Source organism: Macrotis lagotis, chromosome 2 (assembly GCF_037893015.1).
Source record: "Macrotis lagotis isolate mMagLag1 chromosome 2, bilby.v1.9.chrom.fasta, whole genome shotgun sequence".
NCBI lineage: Eukaryota > Metazoa > Chordata > Mammalia > Peramelemorphia > Peramelidae > Macrotis > Macrotis lagotis.
This window is the reverse complement of record NC_133659.1, coordinates 259697622-259723080: the sequence shown is the minus strand read 5'-3', so window position 1 is coordinate 259723080 and position 25459 is coordinate 259697622. Positions and strand designations below refer to the sequence as shown.

Sequence of the window (25459 nt, the reverse complement as noted above, 5' to 3'; positions counted from 1 at the left end):
CAAATTTGAACTCAGGAAGGTGAGTCTTCCATACAGAGAGAGTTAAGAAACATAAAAACCCATGGACTGGATGTGGTTTTGTTATATTTTACTGGTTATAAGAAGGGGGGGAAAGGAATTCTCACCCTATTATGTTAAATAGTAAATCTGTTTCCCTTCTATTTTTCTCACTAATGTATTCCCCAACATGCATTAAAAAAGGGGGGACTGAATAGTTCATGAAAAGGCAAGGAGGCAGAACATCACCTTATTTTACCTTAGTCTTACCTGTGTATGTCCAACAATTTTTTTGGGGGGAGGGGATCTCTGTACCTGTTAGAGATCACTGAAAAGGCCTCACAATATTGACTTTTGAGTTAAAGATAAATGTTAACAAGTAGTCAAATTTGCAAATATCAAATCTGTGAAAAATGAAGATTGACTCTGTAATGTCTCTGTGTGTGTGTGTATATATGTGTATTTTTGTGTGTGTATTTTCTTCTAAGATCTAACCTAGCATTACACACAGCCTAGTGGATATTTCAAAATATATATTATAGGTATAGTAAACTCAAATGTTCAAACATGGACTCATTATTCACCCCAAATTTACTCGAATTTCAGTGAAGGGCACCATAATTTTTCCAGTTATTCAAGTGTGAGACCTTGGAGCTAACCTGATTCCTCATTTCTCTCACTTTATATATCTAAAAATTTGGCAAAGCTTGTCATTTCTATTTCCATGTCATCTCTCACATCCTTTCCTTTGGCTTACTCACATAATTCATAAGTCATAATTCAGCTTTTATCACCTGTCTCCTGGAGAATTGCAATATAACCTAATGGGTCTCCTCAGCCCTAGTTTTCCCTCCTTCAGTATAGTTACTAAAGAGATTTTTCTAAAATTTGGATCTTACTAATAGGGTTGGTGGAGTTGTGAACTGATCCAACCATTCTGGAGAACAATTTGGAACTATACCCAAAATGCAATCAAACTGTGCATACCCTTTAATTCGGCAATACTAATGCTAGGTCTGTATCCCAAAGAGAGCATAATAAAGGGAACAAGACCTATATGTACAAAAATATTTATAGCTGCTTTTTTTGTAGTGGCAAAGAATTGGAATTTGAGGGGATGCCCTTTAACTGGGGAATGGCTGAACAAATTATGGTATATGAATTTTTCTGTAAGAAATCATGAGTCGGGGGGGTGGTGGCTAGGTGGCACAGTGGATAGAACACTGGCCCCAGAGTCAGGAGTACTTGAGTTCAAATCTGACCTCAGACACTTAATAATTACTTAGCTGTGTGGCCTTGGACAAGCCACTTAACCCCATTTGCCTTGCAAAAAACCTTAAAAATAAAAAAATAAAAATAAAAGAAATCGCGAGTGGGTGAATGTCAGAAAAACATGGAAAGATTAGCAAGTACTGAAGCCAAATGAAGTGAGAAGAAGGAGAACACTGCACACATTATCAGCAACATTGTGTGACGATCAGCTATGATGAACTTAAATCCTTGCAACACTTCGGTTATTAGGGACAATTCTAAAAAGCTTGTCATGAAAAAGGTTTTCCCATATTCAGAGGAAAAATCTATGGAATCTGAATGCAGACTAAAGCATACTATTTTCACTTTTTAAAACTTGTTTTATGTCTTTTTTCTTTTTCTCATAATTTTGCCCCCTTTAGTTCTGACTAATATGGAAATATGTTAAACAGGATTGTACAAGTATAACCTACATCAGATCACTTGCTGTCATGGGAAGGGAGGAGGGAAGGGAAGATGGTAGGAAAATGTGGAATTCAAAAGCTCACAAAAAAATGAATGTTGAAAACCATCTACATGTAATTGAAAAATAAAATAAAATTCAAAAAATAAATAAGGTATAGGTCTGTGACTCCCTTGCTCAAAAAACCTCATTGTTTACCCATTGTCCCTAGGCTCAAAACACTTCTCAAACTGGGTCCCAACTTATTTTTTGTTTTTTAGGTTTTTGCAAGGCAAATGGGGTTAAGTGGCTTGCCCAAGGCCACACAGCTAGGTAATTATTAAGTGTCTGAGACTGGATTTGAACCCAGGTACTCCTGACTTCAGGGCTGGTGCTTTATCCACTGTGCCACCTAGGCACCCCCAACCTATTTTTTTAAAAAACCTTGTTATACATCACTTCCCATCTTGCACTCTACAATCCAAACTGGTCTTCTTGTTATTTCTGTGGAAGTTCTATTTTTTTGTTTTATCAACTTTTTTGTGTGTTTTTTGCAAGGCAATGGGGTTATGGGGTTAAGTGACTTACCCAAGGTCATACAGCTAGGTAATTATTAAATGTCTGAGACCAGATTTGAGCTTAGGTTCTCTTGCCTCCAGGATCAGTGTTCTATCCACTGGCACTTCCCAACTGCCCCTTTCTTGTTATTTCTGAATCTAACATTCCATCTTCTCCCAATACTTTCCCCCCATCCCTTATTTTCTTTAAAATTTTCTTTAAGAACCTTCTTCAAGGTTTGTTGTAATCATAGCTGCTAATGCCCCCTGAGTTATTACCACATGTAACAGGGTCAAAGAATATCTTTGAAGATCACTCCTCAGTCTGCTACTTGACTTATTCCCATGCTTAATCTTATTAATCTAAATTCTAGAGAAATACAGAGTATGTTTAAATATTTAAATATATTTATTCAGTAAATTGAAAAAACCCCTCCTTTCCCCAATAGTAATTTTATTTTCCTACATGGCAAAATCCCTTAATCTCCTTTTACATAAATATTAAAATTGCTGAATATATAATTTATTAACAAGTGAAATAAATAATAAATAATTGCTTGTAATATTTTGTCCATGAGAAAGATCAGTGTAGAAGATTTCTCTTCACTTCCACAAACACAATTTCACCATTCAGTTCACTTTGGGTAATGATTAAAGTTTCCTCAAAAATTCTCCTCATATTTCTCCTTGAGATAAGTGTATGTAGTCTTTTTTCTTCCTTTCGTCAGTCCTTCTAAGAAAGTCTTTCCAGAATATATGGTGTCTGCCAATTTCTCAGTTTTCACAGAATTACCTTTATAAACATAGCAGTTAAGGAAATTCTCACAAAAAAGAAGTTTGAAACTCAATGTCCTGTTCTGGATAGGGATACTTAGAATCAGAAAGACCCAGGTAAGGAATTCAGCAGTGATATGTACTAGTTGAGTTATCCTGGGCAACAGAATCTTTACTTGCTTCAGGTTCCTCATTTGTAAAATGAAATGATTTGGGTCAATAAAAGCCCCCTCTCCCCAAGCAAGTGCATGGGGAGAACTTCTCATAACAAGATATTGTCAGCTGTAACACCAATTGCTCTTCTCACAAATATTCCATTTGGCTTTTAAAGATTACAGGAACAGGCTCTCTAGCTTCTGTGAAAGAGTTAGTGAAACAGCTGATACATATAGGCTTATTTGGAGAGATGCTCTGCACCTCCCAATAAGATATAAGCTCTGCGAGGTCTAGGATGGTTTCATTTTTGTCTTTGTATACCCAGAGCCTAACAGAGTGCCTGGCTCATAGGAAGCGCTTTAGAAATGCTGATTATTGATCAACTCTTGCTTTCCCAGGGAGCTGTCTTTGTAGCTCCTAGATTGATAGGATGGTATTTAAGGTCCTGCTGTCCATCACACAGTCTACAATCCAACCAGACTGTCTTCTAGCTGCTGGGTTACAATTTTAGTGGGGAGGCGGCTTTGTGCGGTGGGGAAGGGGCTAGGAGAAAATGTGAAGGGAAGGGACTCAGGAAGGAGGTTGGTGATCTGAAGGAAAATCTTTGAATACCAAAGGGCAGAGAGGAGAGGGCAACCAGACAGTGGGAGAATGGGAAGTGTCCTCTGCTCCCCAAGGATGGTTAGTTCTCGCCCCACCCCTTCCTCCCCCGAGGTGCCTTCTTGGCATGTCTGATCGTTGCTAGGAAACGGAAACGCTGCCTGGAATCTCATCCTCGGTGGGGTTGGGGTGGCCGGGATGCTCCCCTAAACCCAGTATCCTCTGCCCCCACCCCTCGCCCCATACTGGAGTAACAGCTGCTCCTACTTGGAGCTGTTGCTCATCGCATCCTTCTTCTAGTCCTCCGGGGCACCTGGCCCAGCCGCAAAGGCCGCCATGCCGAGAAAGGGCAAAAAGGGCCCGACCGAAGAGGAGAGGTTGCTAATGCTGCAGCATAAGATGATGACAGAGGAGGAGCACCTCAAGAAGAAGGAGAGTCTCCTGGTTCAGTTCTTGAAGGTAGGAGGGTCCTCCAGTAAAGCCTGCGACCCTGACCCCCCCTCCTCCCGGGGACCGCAGGGATTGGGGACAGGGGAGGGTGCCAACCTGCTTCGGAACACCTGCTGCCCCATCACCTGTGGCTGGGTTACTGCTCCGAGGCGCTGGGATACAAGGGGAAGAAGCCGGACTCCGCTCTGCGATGGAGCAAGCAAGTCACTTATCTTGGAGGCTCCAGCTGGAGGATGGCAGATAACTGGGTAGCTAGATGAACTCTTGGGAGAGAAGGGAGGGTTAAGTATGGGAAAGACTTACTATTTGGTAATGCAGATCCCAGCCCCACTACCAAAAGAGGAGTCTGCGCTCCCAGAAGTCCCGAAGTTCAGTTACTGAAAAGCCAAGGAATCCAGATTGTCTCTCACTGGATATGGACTTTTAACAGTGTCTGCTTAGTTGATTTTCCAGCTGTGTTCGAAGACCCCTTTTGAGGTTTTCTTAGCAAAGATACTGGGGTGGTTCATTATTTCTATCTCCTGCTAATTTTACAAATGAAAAAGCTGAGGCAGGGGGCGGTTAGGTGGTGGAGGGGATAAAGCTCCGGCCCTGGAATCAGGAGTACCTGGGTTCGAATCCGATCTCAGACACTTCATAATTACCTAGCTGTTCGGCCTTGGGCAAGCCACTTAACCCCATTTGCCTTGAAGAAACCTAAAAAAAAAACCCAAGAAAAATCCCAAAAAACGGAGGCAGGCAAAATTCTGAGACCAGATTCGAACTCAGAAAGATGAATGTGCAGTGCTTCATGCCCTAACTGCCCTTAATGATATTCTCCCAAAAAGATTATAATTCATTTCTTCTCCAAAAACAGAGGCATTGAGTATCTAAAGAAAGCTATAAGGGTACTTGGAGATCAACCAGGTCAACATCTTTATTTCATATGTAACTCATGACCTAGCCACCTCAGCCTTCACACCCTGAGCCCACTGACCCTAAAACAAAAATATCTCTTTGGCTCTTTGCCATCACCCATAATTTACTCTTAGAAAATCTCCAAATATTCCCATGTTTAGATTTCCATTCCTGTAACAGGGGTCCCAAGGGCTCAAAGACACATGAATAGTCAATATAAAACAGTCACAGAACTGTGCAAAAAGAAGCAAAGGACTCTCGGTAACTAAATAATGAAAAGCATAAAGCATTCCATCCAGATAGCTCCCTTTGGGAGTAACCAGCCTCAGGGTTATCATTAGTGTAGCAGAATCCCTTGTCTTTTTTTTTAAAGAAAGATTTTATTTATTTTGAATTTTACAATTTCCCTCCTAATCTAGCTTCCCTCCCCCACCCCCCACAGAAGGCAGTCTGTTAGTCTTTACATTGTTTCCATGGTATACATTGATCTAAATTGAACGTGATGAGACAGAAATCATATCCTTAAGGAAGAAACATAAAGTACAAGAGATAGAGAAAATTACATAATAGGATAATTTTTTTTTAAATTAAGTCTTTGGTCTTTGTTCAGACTCCACCATTCTTTCTCTGAAAATCCCTTGTCTTTTACTCTAGACATTAGGATTAAGAAAAATTAAGATATTTGTGAAGCACTTAGCAGTGTCTAATAAATGACTGATTTTTTCCCTCTCTCCCTCCCTCCCTCCCCCCTATATCTAAGATACTGTAGTTACCTAGAACTCTAGAAATAGCCCTAGTCCCCTATTACCTCACCAAAAGAAAAGTGCAAAAATAATCCTAGTCACTGGAAATCAATTAGTAAATAATCAGGGTTCTCTCAGCAAAGCATCACTGGACATGACCACACTTTCCATGGGATGATGCCCAACAGCTACTTATGCCCAGATAATCCAATTGATTGGGGACCTCTCCCCAGTCAGCCCAGCTTAGAGTTAGATATCATTTTTCACCTGGATACACTACTCTGGGAAAATCTCTGAATTCTTCATAGTGCCACCCTGTCACAGGTAATCCCTTCCCTCTAACCCCCTTTTAGGTTTCCTTTTGTTTTGCCTTTCCATCATTAAATTTTAAGCTTCTTGGAGGTATGGACTTTCTTCTTCTTCTTTTTTAACATCTGGGTCCCCAGGTCTTAGTATAGAGCTCGGGACACATTAAGGTTCTTTTTCCCCTTTTTGAAATTTTATTTAATTTTTTTCCATTTACATGCAAAGGTAGTTTTTAACATTCATCCATTTGAGAGTTTGTTGATATTGGATTAAGAAAACAGATCTATACAATGTGTTGCTCAAATGCCACAGGTTCAGGCTCCACCTTTGTTCTCTGGCTTAAACTGTTATCAGGCAGATCCCACCCCACAGATAGATTTCACTGATGTACCAGAACCCCTGAGCCCAGAGCAAGTAGATTTAAGCCCACACACCAAGTCAGACTTCTGTGTTTTTTGCCTGTGACACAATAGGATGATGCTCTTTGTGTTTCGCTCTCACAGGACAAACTAGCCAAGGAGGAACACAATAGTGCCTTGAATCTTAATAAAATCAACACACAGTGGAGAACCATCCTGAGGGAAGTCAAATCCAAAGAGCTTCGGAAAGATATTGAGATCCTTCGTCAGTCCTTTGAAAGGGTAGTGGATTGCAAAGATAGTGTGATCAAAGTAAGCTCTGTTTCTCAAGAAGTATTTAAAATATAAGTGTGTTAGAATATCATTTCTTTGTCTTTTATTTTATTGTTTTATCTGTCAGGCTGGAAGTGCATCAGCCAATCTATGGACCCAATTCCAGTACTGATTGGGGTGGAAAGTTTTGAGGAGGAAGGTAGGGATGGGCCAGATTGTAAAAGGCTTTCAAATCCAAATAGAAGCATTTTATATTTGATAAAAACATAAACTACATATTATATTGTACACATAAAATATATTGTAAAATATAAATATAAAATACATATTTCTGGTGGTAATAGAGTCATTGGAATTTATTCAGTATGGATAGGGTTGGGGTAATATGGATATACTTATGATTTAAGAAAATCACTTTGGGAAATAAGTGGAGGATAGATTGGATTGGGAAAGATGCAAGGAGATCAAACAGAAGGCTGTTGTAGTAATCCATGTTGAAGAGGTAATAAGAACCCTTGAGGAAGGGTGGTGGAAAAAAGAAATAAATTGAAGATGTTATGTAGTTAAAAAGATAAGAACTGGCAACAGAATGAATATGTGGGGTGAGTATGAGTAAGAAGTTAGGTATGATACAGAGGTTGGGCCATAGTTCCTTTGATAGTAATAGAAAAGTTGGGAAGGGGGGGGTTGTAGGAAAGATAAGAAGTTACATTTTGGACATGTTTAGTTTAAGATATTTATTGAACTTCCTATCTGAGATGTTCAAAAGCCAATTGTTGATATGGGACTTAGAACTCAGGAAAGAAATGAGAACTAGATCTTGTAGTATTCTTCATAAGCAAGATAGTTGAACCTATGAGGGCCTATGAAATCATGAAGGCAAACAGTATAGAGGAAAAAAAGTATAGGGACCAGGACAGAGCCTCAGTTAATCGGAATGACCTAGATGAAGAACCAGTAAAAGAGGCTAAGAAGGAGCTGTCAGATATGTACGAGGAGAACTACGAGAAAAGAGTGTCATAAAACCTAGAGATAAGACAGCTACAAGGAAAGCGTGATCAGTAATGTTAATAGTTTCAGAGAGATCAAGGATGAGTATTTAGGAAAGGCCTAAATTAAGAGATTAAGAAATCTTGGGTAACTTTGGACAGTACAGTTTCTTTTGAATGATGATATCAGAAGCCAGATTGATGATTTTGAAAATAAATGAAAGTAGGGGAAGTGAATGCTTCCTAATGTAGACAGCTTTCTTAAGGTGTTTGGCTGAGAAGGGGAAGAGAGAGATAGAACTATAGCTCATGTTTGTAACCAGTATGAAAGGAACCAGTAGACTGGGGAAAACTGCAAGTAAGAGAGTAGGGAAGATTGGTGGTAGGGTGGAAGGGGAAAGTTCTGCTGGAGAAGATGGGTGGTTTGAGGGTAAGAGGTGTATGTATCAGGTTTGACCTTGGCAAGGAGAAAGGCTCTCTCTTCATATGAGATTGTGGTAAATTAGGAGATAATAGGGGAAGATGTTAAATGATAAGTAGAGAAGAGGGACCTTTTAGCAAATGACTTTAGTTGTTTGTTGTTTTTTTTTTTTGTATGTTTTTGGTGAATTATGAAGACTTCAACAAGATAGGGAAGAGGATGCCAGGAGAAATTTGAGGATCAGTGGAAAGGTTTGGAATAGCCATTGTAATGAATGAGATAGCAATTAATTAAAGGGGTATAAAATGATTTTCTTGCTAAAAAGCCTTAAGTGGGCTAAGGGTACACTTGAGATTATTAAACATGCATTTGTATTGGATCCAATCAATAAGGTTTTGTGATTTTTCTTCAGTCATCCAGAACACATAAATAGGAGCAAATAAAGGAGATTATGGAAGTAATCCTTGGCTGAGATTTGGCAAATTATCAATAATTGGACAAGTGAAAAAGGGATATGAGTGTGCAGAACTGAACTGATACACTGAGGGGTAAAGGTTCAAAGAAAAAAATGCATAGCCTTTATTAGCTTCTTATATGGCAGACATTAAACTCTAATATTTATCACAAGATAAGTGATTTAGAAAAATTCAAAACGAGTCAAACCTTCCAAATTAAATAAACCAAGGCAACCAAACTTAATTCATACATTCAGCCTGATGACACCAGGTTCTGAGCAATGGGAGTTTTCATAAAAGAAATATTAGCCTACCGCCTGCCCCTAGGTTCTATTCATGTCCCTCTTTTAGGGCATGTGCTTTCTCCTCTAGGCATTTCTTTTTCAAGCCAACATCACAGTAATATTTCATATCTTAGACTAATGAGTGAGTTAATTATACGTCACAGCCTCTGAGATCCCTTCCAATTCTCATTTTAGAGATGTATGAATGATCCTATGATAGTCAATGATCCTAAGGATAAAGTAGTCTTTGTGAGTAAGGTCTTGAATTGCTAAGCAAAGTTGCCAGACATTTTTACACTCATGGAGTAGAATCCTCTTTGGAGGCTTTCAGAGGATTCCCATTCACATGAAATCTACCAGGTAAAGCAATTTCTGGATGTTCATATCACAAATGGTCAGAAGACTTTTTTTTAGATTTTCTTTGGATGGCACAAGAATGGGTAAGAAAAGTTGTAAGCCAATCAACAAGAATCTATTAAGTACCTACTATTTTCCAGGTAGGCATTGTACCAGGTGCTTTGTATATAAAAAAAAAAATGAAATAATTCCTGCATGCAGTGAATCAGGTGTAATCATGAGTACATGCAGAATAAATACAGATAATAAATATTAGTAAATTGGAAGTAGTTGAATATAATGAAATTTGCGAGGGAGAGCACTACGGGGGGGGTGGATCAGAAAAGGCATCATAGAGGAAAATTATATCTTGAATGAATATACTCACTTTCTTTATCCCAACTGAGATTGCTCTTTCCAAATTTACCAGTGATCTCTTAATTGACAAATCTGATGGTCTTTTCTCAGTTTTAAGTTTTCTTGACCTTCCTACTACATTAACATTGTTGACCACTCTCTCCTCCTGAGGGGTTTTCTAGACACTACTCTCTTATAGTTTGCCTTCTACCTGTCTAGCTACTCCCAGTTTCCTTTGCTAGCTTATCATTCACATCATATTCCCTATCTATGAGTGTTTTTCTATGTTCTATCTAAAGTCATCTTCTTTTAACTCTCTTTGATTTTCTCAGTAACCTCATTTCAATTTCTGTGGATTTGACTATCAGATCTATGCTTTTAATGTCTAAAGTTATATATCTACTCTCTTCTCTAAGTTTCAGTTCCAAATCACTATTTGGGCACTTCAAACTGGACTTCCTAGAGACATCTTGAACTCTGGCATTATTATGGATTCCCGTCTCACCCTATACATTTGGTCAGTCCACAGATCTTACTATTTGATCTTTTTTTGACATCTCTTCACTCCCACAACTATTACCCCAATTCAATTCTTCATCATCCATCCCTTTTGCTTAGGTTATTTTATCAGTTGCTTAATAGTTCTCCCTGATTTACTGCTGCTCAAGTATATATATATACATATATCTATATATATATATTCATACACACATATGTACACACTATATTTGGTTATATATATGGTATAATAAAGACCATAGCAGTTGCGAGGATTAAGAAAAGTTTCATGCAAAAAATGATGCTTGAGTTCACCTTATAGGAAAAGGAAGACTATAAGATGGAGGTAAGGAGAGAATGCATTTCAAGCATGGTCAATGAGTACAAAGGCATAAGATATTTATGAAGAACAGAGACAAGATAAGGCTAGATTGCACAATGTGGGAGGGATTGATATTCAGTAAGGCTGAAAAGATATTTGGGGGCCATATTGGTGAGAGATTTTAACACTAAACAGTATAGTTTATATTTTATCCTAGAGACAATAGGAAACTATTGGAATTGGTTCAATAAAGGAGTTATGTGGTCAGATATAAGCTTAAGGAAAATCACTTTGGCAGCTAAGTGTAGGATAAACTGGAATAGAAAGAGATATGAGGCAGGGGGACATTTTAAGAGATTATAGTAATAATTTGGGCAATAGATGAAGAGAACCTGAACTAAAGTCACAGCTATATAAGTAGGGGGAAAAGGATAAATACAAGAGATATGGTTGAAATAGAAATGACAAGATTTGGCAATTGGGTGGATGTTAGAGGTGAAAGAGAGGAAGAAGTTGGAGTTCACAGTGAGATTATAAAGCTGAGAGGCTAGAACAGGATGATTTCTGTGACACAAATAAGCTTGGAAGAGGGGTAAGTATGCGGGAAAACACACAATTAAGTTTTGAACATTTTGAGTTTGAGTCATCTCTTGCACATACAGTGTGAAATATCCAATAGGAAATGGTGACATGGGACTGAAACCCAAAGGAAAGATATATGTCACATATTGTCATTTTTCTGTCATTCAAATATTTATCTATGTATGTGTGCATATGATTCTCTCTGTCTACCTCCTCCTTTTCTCTGCCTCCCTTCCTTTCCCTTCCCTCTTGTACTGGAGAAGGGATCCCAGAATGGTAACTGGTTATTTCTTTCCCAGTCTTTAGCCAAAGACCTGACAGAAGCGGAAGACCAGCACACATATGCCCTCCAAGGTCACTTGCACAATGTGGATGAGCTTCTAGCACTCCAGAGAAGCCGCCTGACCTACCTGGAGGAGTGCTATAATGAAGAGCTAGAGGCCCTCACCAAGGAATTTGAGACTGAAAGGTAGAAGCCCCTGGAGGGGGCTGGCTGGGTGGGGAGGGGGAGGTTGGGGGCTGGAGGAAAACAGGTAGAGACAGAGAGTCAGAGAGGAGAGAGAGACAGTGGAATAGACAAAGAAAGACAGGGAGGGAGGGAGAGAGAGAGAGAGAGAGAGAGAGAGAGAGAGAGAGAGAGAGAGAGAGAGAGAGAGAGAGAGGATGAGAAGTAGAAATACAGAAGAGCTAAGGCCAAGACTGGTTTGTGAGCAGTTAGTGGGGGGCCCTCAGCACAATTAAAAGAAATTTCTGGGCCATACCAAATCTGGAGGCTCCAGTGAGCTAATCAAAAATGGTACTGGCACTTCTGGTTTCTTTTCATTTCTGCGGAGTGAATCTAAAGCAGAGCCCATAAATGCCATAGTACAAATTAGAATGTCCCAAATACAGAGCAAAACTTTCACTGAGAATCTAGAGAGATTCAAGATGTGGGGGTTAGGAACATTCAAGGAATAGAAAAGAGGAAGGAAGGAAAGAAATAAGCCTCTATTAAGTGCCTACTGCTTACCAGGCAACTTCCCTAAGGGCCTGTCAAATATTATTTCACTTGACCCCCTTAGGGCAATCCTGGAAGGCAGGTGCTGTTACATCCCCTGGGTCGTGCAACTAAATATGGGTCTGAAACTGTAACAGAACTTGCCTCTTTTAGACACTAGACCCAGCTCTAGTGCTTCAGAAACCAGTGGAGAAGAAAAAGGAGTAGTTAGAGCTGCAGAACTATAGGAGAACTAGCAGAGGGCAGGGCCACCAAAATCAAAGTTTCCAAAGTTACTTAGCTTGTGGATCCCTTACTTTTCATAAAACAATTTGCATGAATGATTTTCTTAGCTCATATTTTATTCAAATAAAACTAAGAACTTATACAAATTTTTTGACAAATATCTCAAACATACAGCAAACATAATGGAAAATAATTTCTTTATTGATAATTTTACTTATATTCTCTGATTTGTAAGATAAAAATAATGAGAATAAGATTATTAATGTCACAAGAAGACTTGTTTTTTAGTGCAAATTATTTCAAAACAAGACACAATAAAACTGAAAACACACATTGGCTCTAAAGAATGATTCAGAGCACATTCCAGCTGAGTCTGGACACTGCGGGGGGGGGGGGGGGGGGGGGGGGGGGGCGGGGTAGTACCATAGATAATTACGTAGACTTCCTTGATACATTGGTCAGTTTTGATAAACTAGCTTTTACTCTTTAGGCTCTCAAAGATACATCAAATACTAGTTTTAATGTTCTTTTCCTAAGTATGCTAATTATTCTTGGTTTACTGGATGAGACCAAAATGTATCATATTTTTCTGTGGGGACCTCCCCCCACCTTGCAATTTATGCCTTAGAGATTTGCTTAAGAGTACTTTGAGGCTGTCACTTGCCCAAGACAACTTAGACTAGACTTGAACCCAGGTCATCCAGGTTTCAAGGTCTGCTTCCTATTCAAATAACTGGAGGAGAGAATGAGGCTGATAAATTTCTATAGTACTGCCTCAATCCAGTGTACTTGCTTGCAAGTCAAGATATACCTCCTGATGTCATTGGTCCTATTCGAGAATAAAGGATGAGCAACAACCATCTATCCATTAGGCCATGCTGCCATGTCCATTCAGCTATGGTAATAAAAGAAAACACTAAAAGGCAGGTGAATTCTGATCAATGGTAAAGACTGATTTCAATCCTAGAAAAAAGCAGGTGATGAAACACACCTTCCTGCACTTAAATGAGATGAGAATATACAGGAAAAGGCCTTTTCTCCCCCCACCCCCCACAATCAACAAGCATCCACTGTGGGGGAGGGGGATAACAAACAAACAAATCCTGACATGAATATCAAATCAAGCAAACAAATCCCCACATTGGCCATGTCCAAAAATGCACATCTCACTCTGCATATCTACCTCTCTGTCCAAAGTGGGTAGCATTTTATGTAATCTGTTCTGTGTAATTTCAATTGTTCATTTACAATATTGCATCAACTCAAAGTGATACTCACTTCCTCTTTCCTTATTTGAACATACTCCTATTTACAAATTCTAACAATAAGCTCTCTTCTTCCTAGTGTTTCCTTCCCCACTCTCTTTCCTTTACTCTTGTAAGATCAGTTCTATATAAGAAAAAGCTCTCAGGCCATCCATCTCTGACTCCCTTTATGATCCTTACTGATATTACAAGGGATAGTTATACTATCTCCCCTGCCCCACTGGAAAGCAAACAATTCATTCTCATGAAATCTTTTCTAATTTCTAGTACTTACCTTTTAATATTTCTTGTATGTATTTCAAGAATGATTTTTTTGTTGTTTTTTTGTAAGGCAATGGGGTTAAGTAACTTGCCCAAGTCCACACACCTAGGTAATTATTAAGTGTCTGAGGCTGCATTTGAACTCAGGTCCTCCTGACTCCAGGGCCGGTGCTCTATCCACTGTGCCACCTAGCTGTTCCCCATATATATATATTTCAAGTTTCATTAGGAACATAGTACTTAGAAGTGCTCTATTTCATTAAAGATCAGTTTTCCTCACTAAATCACACTCAGTTTTGGTGAGTATATTGTTCTTGGTTGTAAGTCTATGTCTTTTACCTTTTAGAATATCTTGTTCTTCAAATCTACATTTCTAGATCTAACTTCCAGATTCCTATCTCCAGCTGCCTATTGGACATCTTGAACTCAAGATCCTGTAGTCATTTTACATGCAACATGTCCAAAACTAGTATCTATCTTTATCATTATTCCTACTTCCCCATTCCCACTACCCTTAAGCCTTCTTCTCTTCCTAAGATCCCTGTTAATATCAAGGACACCACTATCTTCCCAGTCACATAGGCTGACAATAAACCTGTCATTCTCAACTCTTCACTCTCCTTTTCCTGTTTTCACTCCATCCTATCTGCTTCCAAGTTCTATCAATTTTAACTTAATTGCAATTCTCATATATGTCCCCTTCTTTCTCCCTGCAGGCCCTTATTACTTTACATGAATATAATTGCAATAGCTTGACAGTTGGTTTCTTCATTCCAGTCCCTCCTCTACTTAGCTATCAAATCAATCTTCCCAAAATGCATGTTTAGTCATGTCAACCCCCCACTGAATAAATTCCAATAACTCCCTGTCATCTCATGAAACAAATATAAAATCCCCTGACCTGCATTCAAAACCTCTACCCCCTTTTCAGTCTTCTTATAGCTTCCTTGATATTCCTGACTCTAGACAGTTTCACTAAATTGGAATTCCCATTCCTGGAATTCTCTCCCTCTTTATCTCCACCTGTTGGCATTCCTGCTTTTTTCAAATCCCAGCTAAAATCCTATTTTCTACAAGAAGTCTTTCCCAGTCCTCCTAAACACGAGTGCCTTCCTTCTGTGACAGCTCCATTTTTACAGTCTATATTGGAGTTATCTGTTGTCTTTCCCAGCAGACTTGAGAGCTACCTGAGAAGTCTTTTGTCATATTTTCTATCATCAGTACTTATTAGCATAGTACCCTTGTATAGAATAGGTATGAAATGCTTATTGACTAACTGCTTGTTAACTAGTTGGTAGCTGCTAAATCTTACATGACCCTGACTACGGTTCCTTAGTACTTAAGTTCTTCCCTTATGGCTGCTTGTAGTACTTTTTCTTTGACCTAGAAGGTCTGGATTTTGGCTAAGATGTCCTGGGAGTTTCATTTTGGGGTTTCTTTCAGGAGGTGATTGGCAGATTCATTCTATTTTCATTTTACCTTTCATGATTTTTAAAAAAAAATATGATAACTAGGCTTTTTTGGCCACAGTTTTTAGGTACTTCAGTGATTTGAAAATTATCTTTCATTGATCTGTTTTCCAAGTCAGTTGTTTTTGATATGAGATACTTACATTTTTTCTATTTATTTCAATCTTTTTCTTTTGAAAATATTTCTTATTGTTTCATGGAGTCATTCTTGTCCATATGAATATTCAGAGAGTCTGTTGCTTGGGTAAAGTTTTGTATTTCTTGTGCTAAGATATTAATATTCTGAGAACTGATGAGCTCTGAGTGCAAATTTTAAAACTTTTCTTCTTTTTCTATATTTTCTTTTACAACATGGCTAATGTTAAACTGTTTCGCATGACTTCACATATATTGTCTTGTTAATGTTTTGTTTTGTTTCTTCAACTAGATGTGGATAGCATTGCCCATAATAGGTCTCAGCTCTGGGAGATCCCTTCCTCTGGATTTCAAATCCATAATTCCAGCTTCTTCTGGGAGGCCCCATGCTGCTGACCAGGGCTGGAGGCTGAGTGTGAAGTCAGCTTTGGGTGTTCAAATGTTGATGGTCTAACTCAGGGATTTCTGGGTACTGAGTCTGAGTTCTTGGACTCCCTTTAAAATAGAGTCCAACATTAACTCTGGGCCTCCTCACACTCTGGCCTAGTTCTTGACTCTGAATCTGTCCATTCCTGTTCCAGTGGTTTGCCTCTAGGTCTGTTTTTAGATCTTGAGTGAAAAGATAATCACTGTAGTTTCTTTTTTAATTTTTTTTTCTGATCACTACTTAGTGTGATATTCTTGGATCACTCTTAGAGAAGTGAGGGGAGATGAACCGGATTGCTTCCACTATCTTGGCTGGTCTTTGTCAAAACTTTTTGGACCGGCAAATGTCAACTCTGTCGATTGGTTTGGCTGGCCTCTTTTTCCTTTTTCACAAAGAAGCATTCAAAGAGGGGGACAAAGTTAAATGATATTGAGGAAAAAGATGTGGCACAGTACAATTAAATACATTTAGGTGCCGTAATTTGTCTAGTTGTCCCCAGGCTGTAGTAATTTACTGTTTTCTTTTCAGATCTTTACTACGACCACTTTTTATGAAGATTTTTTAAAGGGACCACAAGAGGGCTATAAACCCTCTGTCCCAAAATAACTATTGTTCTTGATTTCCTAATTTCCCTGTAGGCCTTAAAACCTCTGCCATCCTTGACTCCCTCCACAAAATCTACATTTAATAAGTCACCAAAACTTGTGAATTCTTCCTTTGCCTTTTCACAAACAATCCCAGCACCAGTTCATGCCTCTTAATCCCACACCAAACTATTGACATAGCCCTCTTGGTCTGCCTGTCTCTAGCCTCTTCTCTTTCTAATGTATTTCCCCCAAACAAGTCCTAGCATGAAACTCATATTAGAAGCCTTTCCCCCAAAAATAAACCCCATAAGATTGTCAGCCAGATGGATGGACACATTTAGTATGCAACATGTAACACATGATGGTCATATTGAATTAGAAAATAATGACAATAATAAAAATTAAATATAAATAAATATTATTGACATTAATACTTGAAATAAGTGACAATATGAATTATAATTATTTGTATCTCATGTTACTGGATGAGAGATAAATGCCTATGTAAACAGATGAAGTCAAAACTTATTGCCGAATGACCAATTGGAGTACAGACACAATGCACAAATAATGTGTGTACCTGATAACTTGGAATCATCACTAAAGGCAAGAAAGATAAGACTGACTGTGTTTCAGGCATTTATGTTCTTGAGGTCGAAAAGGCCCAATGGACACAAGCAGTTATAAGGAAGTGGGTCGATTTAAAACTACATTTATTTTGTATGGTGGCCAAATAATTCTGCTAGTCTGGGATTCACAAAGAAATGAACTTCCTGGCAGAGAGAACAGATCACATAATAATTGCCTTAGGAAGAACTACCTATCTCCAGACAATAAGTCCTAATGTTTCCTTTGGAGCAAAAATTAATAAAGAATCCAATCTTATTTTCAAGGAAATATGTTAAGTCATCCTGCTTGTTTTCACTAGGCTAATCTTGCAAAGGCTAACACTTGGATTGCATTACTTTTCTTTATAAAGACTTACAACATTCTTCTGAGCAAATGTCTATTAAGCCAGTTATTCAAGGTCATTTGCAATCTGGTCCCATTTATATTGCCAATCTTATCTCCCAGCATTGCCTTATAAAACCTTATGTTCTAGTCAGTCTTGATTATTTAACACTCGGTTCTGAAAAAATTATTACTCCTGCCTCTGAACTACAGAACTGGATGTATTCCACTTTTGAACACCTACTCATACTGTAAATGTTTCCTATTAGACTATTAACTCTTTGAGGTCAGAGACCATCTTGAGTATCTTTCTATTCCCTTATAGCATCTAGTTTGAATGTATAACCTGGTGTATTAAATTGGAGGTGAATTAAATGAACCCTTTTGTCTGGCCTAAATTTCTGTCTAAAGCTACCAGGAAACTCTTGTCATAAGTCTCCTTTTTGGAACTCCCTACATCAATTGATTCTTTGTTTTCTCTGTAAATCCCACAGGAAGATGATCAATGACCAACACGAGAAAGAGATGCGCTACCTCCAGGATGTTTTTCTGATCATGGAGCAGAACTTCACAGACACTGAATATGAAGCTAAGCTGCAGTTCCAAAGCATGTGGGATGACCTCAAAAATAAGGTAGAATGAGCAGGCAAGTGGGAAGGAATTAGGAGAGTGGCCTATTCAAGATAATTGGAGATGGAAGAAATCCCTTTCTTTTGTTCCAAATTGCTAATAAATCCTTCAAGTATCCACAGTTATTATCATTTTTGGTGCTGCTCCTATATATAATCTTGCTTCCAGGCACTGGCATCTAATGAAAATTAGATGAAAGGGCAAACTCAGAGTCTTTGTTTTTACATCAGGGTGACAAATGGGAGGAGTCAACCACAAGTATTTGTTTAATGCCTTCTATCTGCTAGGTGCTGTGTTAAGTATGGTGGATACAAAGAAAGACCAACCTTCCTCTCCCTCCCTTCCCTCCTCACCCCTCCCCTGCATGCAAGGTGTTCTGACATTATGTTGACACCTATGTACCACGAGGCTCCATAGAGGTCAAAATTAAGGTAATGACAGAGGGAAGATTCTAGGATTAAGGGAGATCAGGAAAGGCTTCTTTTAGGAAGTAGGATTTTAATGGGGACTTGAAGAAAATGGAGATGAGGACAACAAAGGAAAGAGGGAAATCACATAAGTAGAATTTTAGAGTCAGAGGGGATAGTTGATTGGAAATCATTTTCTCAAGACTCTTTTACATATGAGGAAACTAAAGATTAAGTTATTTATCTAAGGTCACATAGTTGATGATAGGCAGAAGTAGAACCTAGATCTACTTGACTTCCTTGAACATATTTTCTTTTATAGCACTGCCACCTATGCTAATAAAGGAAAGCAGAAGCAGGACAGCAGAGTTGCTAGATCAAATGTTAGATTTGGAACAGGAAAGATCCAAGTTTCAATCCTGCCTGCAACACTAATTTTGTGGCTTAAACTCCTAGACCTCCATCTTCTCATCTGGAAAATTTGACGACTTATGATGAGGGCAACATTCCAGTATTAAAGTGTATTATAAATGTGGAGTCTTAGGGAAGAGAGAGGGCATGAACAGTTTGTATCAAGTGCTGTTTATTCTGGGTCATCTCCTAGAACCTGGAGGAGAAGCACTTTCTACGCACGCAGCTAGAAAGTAAGGTGGAAGATCTGTGGAGAAGGTTCCAGGAGGCAGTCAAGAACTACACGGATGCCACAGAAGACCGCAAGCTTGCCTTTGAGTCATTGAAGATGAAAGATGAAAAGAACTCCAAAGAGATAGAGATCCAGATGAAAAAACTGCAAAAAATACAGGTAGGTCATATGAGCCAGAAATTCCCAGTCTGAATGTATATATAACATCTTTTCTTCCTATCACACAATTTATAAGTTAGAAGGGACCCCAGTGGCCATTCAATCCAAGCCATATACAAGGGACTCTCTACTATCACATAAACAACAAAGGGCTGCCTAGTCTATGCTTGGACACTTCCAAGATGGGGATCCTACCACCTCCCAAGGCTGCCTGTTCTACTTGGGGTTATTTCTAGTTAGGAAAGTTTTCCTGATATCAAGCATTTATTGACCTCTTTGCAACTGTCATGCAAAAATAAACATAGATATCATATACACTTTGGGTCTTTTCTCCAGGTTGAACATGCTCAGTTCACCACCAGGCATGGTGAGGCTCAAAACTCTCACCATCTTATTTATCCTCAGTTGGGCATTGTCCAACTTATTAAAGTCATTATTTTTTCCTAATTTCTATTAATTAATTTTTAACCAAGGTGCCCAGAACTGAACTCATTACTCTAGATAAGATCTTGACAGAGTATAGTGGGATTAGGACCTCTTTTTCTGGAAGTCGTGCCCCTCCTAATACAGCCCAAGATTGCATTAGCTTTTTCCGTCATGTAGTCGAGTCCTATTAAGCTTGTACTCAGATCTTTTTTTTTAAATAACTGCTAGATTGTTTCATCTTACAGTTATGGGATTGATGTTTTTGTACTCAATTGCAAAAGTTTCTATAATATCCCTATTTATTTATATTTACCCCTAAATTAAGTTGTAATTTAACTTAATAGATTCAGTCTAGGGGTTCTTCACTTTGTGTCATAGGGCCCCTTGGCAGTCTGGTGAAGCCCATGAACCCGTCCTCCAAAAAATATTTATTTGCTACATTTATAATGAAAGAAATACTAAATTTCAGTTAGTGATTAGTGAAAATAAACTTGTTATTTTCCCCATCTAAGTTTACAGATATCCTAAAATCTATCTCCACTTGGAGATCCATGGATCACAGTTTAAGGACGCCTGTTCAGGCATGTCAAATTTTTTTTTGAATCAAGTTCCCGTTTTGATGAGTATATCATACAATGCTTTTAAATCGTTGACAAAAATATTAGAAAAGTACCAGGCCAAGTATAGATCCCTGGGATACTCTACTGGAGACCTCCTGCCATATTAACATTGAAATGCTCTTTAGAGTCTGGCCATCCAACTAGTTCTGGGGCCATCTGATTGTGTAATTTTTCAGTCCACATCTCTATCTTCCCAATAATAGCAGAAAGATTCTTTATATGGCTTGCCCTTGATTGAGGCTATGCTTGTTTTTTAGAAACTTTTTTCTCTTTAATGTTTTCTAGAATTTTGAGTCAAATTCACTGGCTTATAGTTCACAGACTTGGGATGTTTGCCTTTGGCACCCTGTGGTTCTCTCCTTTTCTGTGATTTTTCATCAATCCCAACTGTTTGGTTTTTTGGAACTGAGGGTATAGTCATCTGAGCCAGTAACTTAAAATCACTAAGATCACTAAGTATTCTCTTAATGTTTTCTGATGTAGCTTGATTATCAGTTCAAAATTATTCTTTCTTGACCTATCAATCCCAGCACGAAGGTTCCAGTCTGCTTCAAAGAGAAAACAGACAAAATAATAATTGGGCAGCTCTGCTTTGTCTCATATCAATTATCATTGTTCCTTCCACCCCAAGTGATGGTCCTGCCCCTTCTTCATTCTTTTTCATAATTTTAAAAGCCTGTTTTTGTTGTCCTTGAATTCCCTTTATAGCCACAGGGTATCCTAGGCTTTAGAATTTCTGACAATATATTTTAGTAGTATGACACATTCTTATATTCAACAACTGTTACCTGATCTTTCTTCCTTCTTCTGGCCATTTATTTTTTTCAATCAATTTGCATTCCCAGTGTGTCTGTATTTGACTCTTCATATAAATTCTACATTTCCTGTTCATTGAAATTTGTGTCTTCAGAATTTCATTTCTGAGCCTTTCCCATGCCTGGTGACTTCAGGTTGACTTACCCCGAAGGACTCTGGTTCAGGGGAATCCATTAGGATACATATCAGACTGTACCCAGTATTCCTTTCCTTTATCACAACCTCTAAGATGAAACAGCAACTCAAGAAGTTATGAGATACTTTGCTTTTGATGGCAGAGGTTGGAGTCACTAAAGTTAGTTCCCTATTATGATTGTAGCATAACCTAGGCCAGGTTTGTGGTCTGTTTCCCAAACTTGTCGCTCTATCTTCTTTCTGTCCAAGTGGACTGCAGTATACTGCAATGATAAAATCACTTCCATTTCTCCTTCCTTTGGCCATCATACTTCCACCTCTGAACCATGTCATCCCAAAGATACTGTTTTGAAATACAATGCTATCCCATTATGCTTTTTAACCTATCCTGTTTCTTTTGGATAAGCTATGCCAATCATGGTTTTGAGGCAGTAAAGGTGGTTCAGGGGATAAAAGCACTCAATCTGGATTTAGGAAGACCTGAGTTCAAATTTGAGCAAGTCACTAAACCTCTGTTTGCTTTAATTTACTGGAGAAGGAAATGAGAAACCATTCCAGTATCTTTCCTAAGAAAACCTCATGGCAAGTAGAGTCTATGGGGTTGCAAAGAGTCAGACACAACCAAATGACTAAACAAGTACAGTCATGAGTTTCATCAAACACCCACTATTGGTTCTCATTTCAGTCACCAGACCTGCGACTGAGTACCTCCCCTAAGAGCTGGATGTGGGGATCTGTTTCTTCTCTAGCCAGTTTTTCTTGAGCCACAAAAGGAGGGATGAAATTATGTTTCTAACTCTGAGACTCTGATCCATTTTTCATTAACTAGGATTCCATCACTCTACTCCGGGGCAGAATCTCAACACACGACCATGAAAGTGAGGAAAAAAACCAAAAGATCCGTGAAGACAAAGACCTAGTCCTCAAGCAGCTTCAGAAACTCAAACAGCAAATGAATCTAGCCCGCGGAGAGGCTCGGCGCAACCTAGCCAAACTGACTCGGGAGAGTAACATCACCCTCAAATGCCTGAAAAAAACTGTTGATAAGGTAGGGGGACATTGGGACTGTCTAAACTCACTCTTCCCTCTACTTCCAGGTTAGGCTTTTTCATTCTTTCCTTGTGCTTGTGATTGTCACAAAGGTTTCCTTAGTTTCCCCTTCCTTCCATTCTGCAGGGGGAGCGCATCTTCAAGCTAGCTGAAATTTGTAGGAAGCTTGAGACAGAGGAAGAGAAAGTCCTGCCCTTTGATTCCTCAATGTTGACACCAGAGGAACTGCAGGAAGTGGAGCAAAATGCATATGAGCCACCTTCAACAAAGTTTGCTAAGGTGAGTTATCCGGAGAGGGGGGTGCCAGGAGGGAGAAGAAAGGGCAAGGGGATTCTGTTCAAAGGTCCCAGCACTCACTTTGTCTCCCTTATCCCCTGAATTCCCAGATGATGGAAAACTACACAGGCTTGGACAATTTCTGGAAAAAGTATAACAAGGTAAAGCTGGAAGAATTAAGCCTACAGAAAAGACAAGCCCAACTGCTGGAAACCAATGAGAAGCTGAGGCATGTACTCAAACAGTACCTGGATGGTATCTCTGTGAATGATGAAGTGCTGTGCCAGCTCAACACACTCTTTATCGTTAACCAACGCAGCAATATCCCTTTGCCTAAAACTGGCATTCTACAAAAGCAATTTACATCATTGAAGCCACCCAAATAGTATCTCACACACTGTGACAACCCTCGTCAATGATGTCCTCAGGGAACCAGCCTCTTCCCAACCCCCAAATACTTCCCCTCAGTCACCAGAAACTTGATATTAAAGATTTCCACAAAGATCTTGAGTATGTCATAACTTTGGGTTTCTTGTGAAGAACTGTTGTCAGTCACACTAAAATGCTACCATTTTAAAGCAGGGTCAGGGAACATCCAGCCCATCAGCTGTCAAGGCAAACACAGGTGAGACTCAAAATTCAATACATCTAGGATCTTTTTAGTGGTGAATTAATTGTTTGACCATATAGTCATTTTAAATTATATATATTTTCAAATTTACCTTGGCAGAAAAAAGGTTTCCCCATCCCTGCTTTAAAGGAAAGAGAGGACTGTAACCCTAATAGACTGAATGATGCTAGGTGATCACTAAGAAGTCCACTTAACCATGGCCTTATAGTAGAACCCTGACCTCAGTCCTCAATTTGGCCCTCAAGCATTAGGTAGCCAGTAGGTAGCTTCTACCTTTTGAATCTAGGTTTTTAATGGGGGAAAGCCAAGATTTGAGTTTGGGATGGAAGATGGAAATATATGAATAGTTTATAGGGGAAGAAGTTCCCACATTGGCCAGCTACTACCCAAGATCTAACTCTGAATGACTCTTGTTCAACTCTCATCCCACTTACAAAAGCATCCCAGAAGTAACAGGTGACTAAAAGGGAGGAGGTTTTATTTTTTATTTTTTTTTGGCTTTTGTTTTTCTTCTCCTCTCTGAGCTTCTTCTCAGAGATCTTGGGGCTGGTGGCTTTGCTGTACAGGTAGTAGCCAATGAGACCCAGGAGGGCTGGTGTGACCTTGGGTAAGTCACTTAACCCCATTGCCTTGCAAAAAACCAAAGAGGAAAGAGAGTTTTCACCAGCTTTTGCCAGTAGCTGGCTCGTACCAAGGTGATCCATTCTACCTCAAACTGCAGTACTGCATCCCCTAGGGAAGCAGACAGGATTTAATGTCAGTCACTAGACATTATTATTGAATCAGAACCTGAAATGAAGAATGAAGCACTGAGACACCAAACAAGTGAGGTGAGGAAAACTTTAAAACTTGGGTTCATCATTGCTAAATCTAGAGCTGAAGGAATAACAGAAATAACATGGCAAAGGGGCCTATTCTGAACCACCTCTAAGACTCAGGGCTAGGAATTCTCTGAGCACTGTAAAATTTATTTGCAAATCTAAAAATGAAATTTTGTGTTGGGATCATCTTTATTCCTCCAAGAATAGCCAAATGGGTAGAATCTTTTCAACAACCCAAAGAAAGAAACTGGAGATAGAAGTGATTGGAATCCTAACCAGTGAGTGTGCCCAATAAGAATGCTAGAATTACAGTATATTTCAGGAGAAGAGTAAATGGCTTAAGAAGGATGAGGAGGGAGAACAGAAAAAAGTCAAGTGAGAAAGGAAGAGAGAAACAAGTGAGTGGATTTAGGAGGAGGGGAAACAGAACAGATAGGAGCGACTGTGGATAAAGGAGTTTCACCAGAGACCTATAACTCCTTTGCTTGGAAAGAGAGTAAGAATAGTAGTCTCAAGGCACTCTAAGATACTATGGTCAGATATTATGGTCAGAAGCTGCATGAAATGATAGATGGTATTCACTGGCAACTATTTGCTAGGAATTTTTAAGAGAGTGGCAGTTGTTCCTCATGTTTATAAGCCTGCTTGGTTGTGATCATTTTTTTTAACAACCCTTTCCCAGAAGTTATTTGAGAGAGAAATCACAGGTGGGAAAACTAAAACAGTGAAAGGTCTGAGTCATAAGAAGAAAACATCCAGCATGCAGCCCTTGTGGTGCCAAAACTGGCCCCATCAAGTGATATTTTTTTGTCTTGAACAGATAAGTTAACAAAGAAGGGAAAGAGAAAATTGGAGACCTTAAGCATTATCCCCTCCCAAACCCTTTCAAAATGTAACCTAATGTAGCACTCAAGAACTCAGAATTTGGAGGAATCGTGATGGGTTTACCTGGGATAGATGGGGGGAATCCACATTTTCCATAAGCCAAATGAGGGGGAATGATTGCTCTTCGCTTTTCTCTAAGGGAGGGAACACAAGTCAAAAGCAGTGGGCAGGAAGGTCTGAAATCCTGTACCATTACCAAACTCATTCTGATGAATTATGCTCTTTATACAAAGATGCACATCCAAAGTTTCCCACCCAGTCACCAAAGAGTGAATAATTACTTTTTGCTCTTTTCTTTTGCAAGGCAAATGGGGTTAAGTGGCTTGCCCAAGGCCACACAGCTAGGTAATTATTAAGTGTCTGAGACTGGATTTGAACCCAGGTACTCCTGACTCCAGGGCTGGTGCTTTATCCACTGTGCCACCTAGCCGCCCACAACCTATTTTTTTAAAAACCTTTTTATACATCACTTCCCTTCTTGCACTCCACAATCCAAACTGGTTTCTTATTTCTGTGAGAGTTTTATTTTTTTTGTTTTATCATCTTTTTTTTGTTTTTTTTGCAAGGCAATGGGGTTAAGTGACTTACCCAAGG

The 25459-nt window shown here is 39.0% G+C and overlaps 1 protein-coding gene across 1 annotated transcript; it reads left to right on the top strand.

The window, feature by feature from the left end:
• Positions 1 to 3927: 3927 nt before the first annotated feature.
• LOC141514876 (dynein regulatory complex subunit 2-like) lies at positions 3928 to 23032 on the top strand. The gene is made up of 8 exons (XM_074226029.1): positions 3928 to 4236; positions 6677 to 6844; positions 11349 to 11518; positions 17861 to 17999; positions 19008 to 19205; positions 22032 to 22250; positions 22379 to 22531; positions 22639 to 23032. Exons 1-8 carry the CDS (start codon positions 4114 to 4116, stop codon positions 22912 to 22914), a joined length of 1446 nt encoding a protein of 481 aa, XP_074082130.1. The 5' UTR covers positions 3928 to 4113; the 3' UTR covers positions 22915 to 23032.
• The last annotated feature ends 2427 nt before the right edge of the window (positions 23033 to 25459 follow it).

Excerpts from the sequence above, each read along its gene's own strand:
- LOC141514876 (XM_074226029.1), top strand. The coding sequence starts at position 4,114 with ATGCCGAGAAAGGGCAAAAAGGGCCCGACCGAAGAGGAGAGGTTGCTA. Across the intron at positions 4,237-6,676 it reads TCCTGGTTCAGTTCTTGAAG|GACAAACTAGCCAAGGAGGA; the intron begins GTAGGAGGGTCC and ends TCGCTCTCACAG. Across the intron at positions 22,532-22,638 it reads CTTCAACAAAGTTTGCTAAG|ATGATGGAAAACTACACAGG; the intron begins GTGAGTTATCCG and ends CTGAATTCCCAG.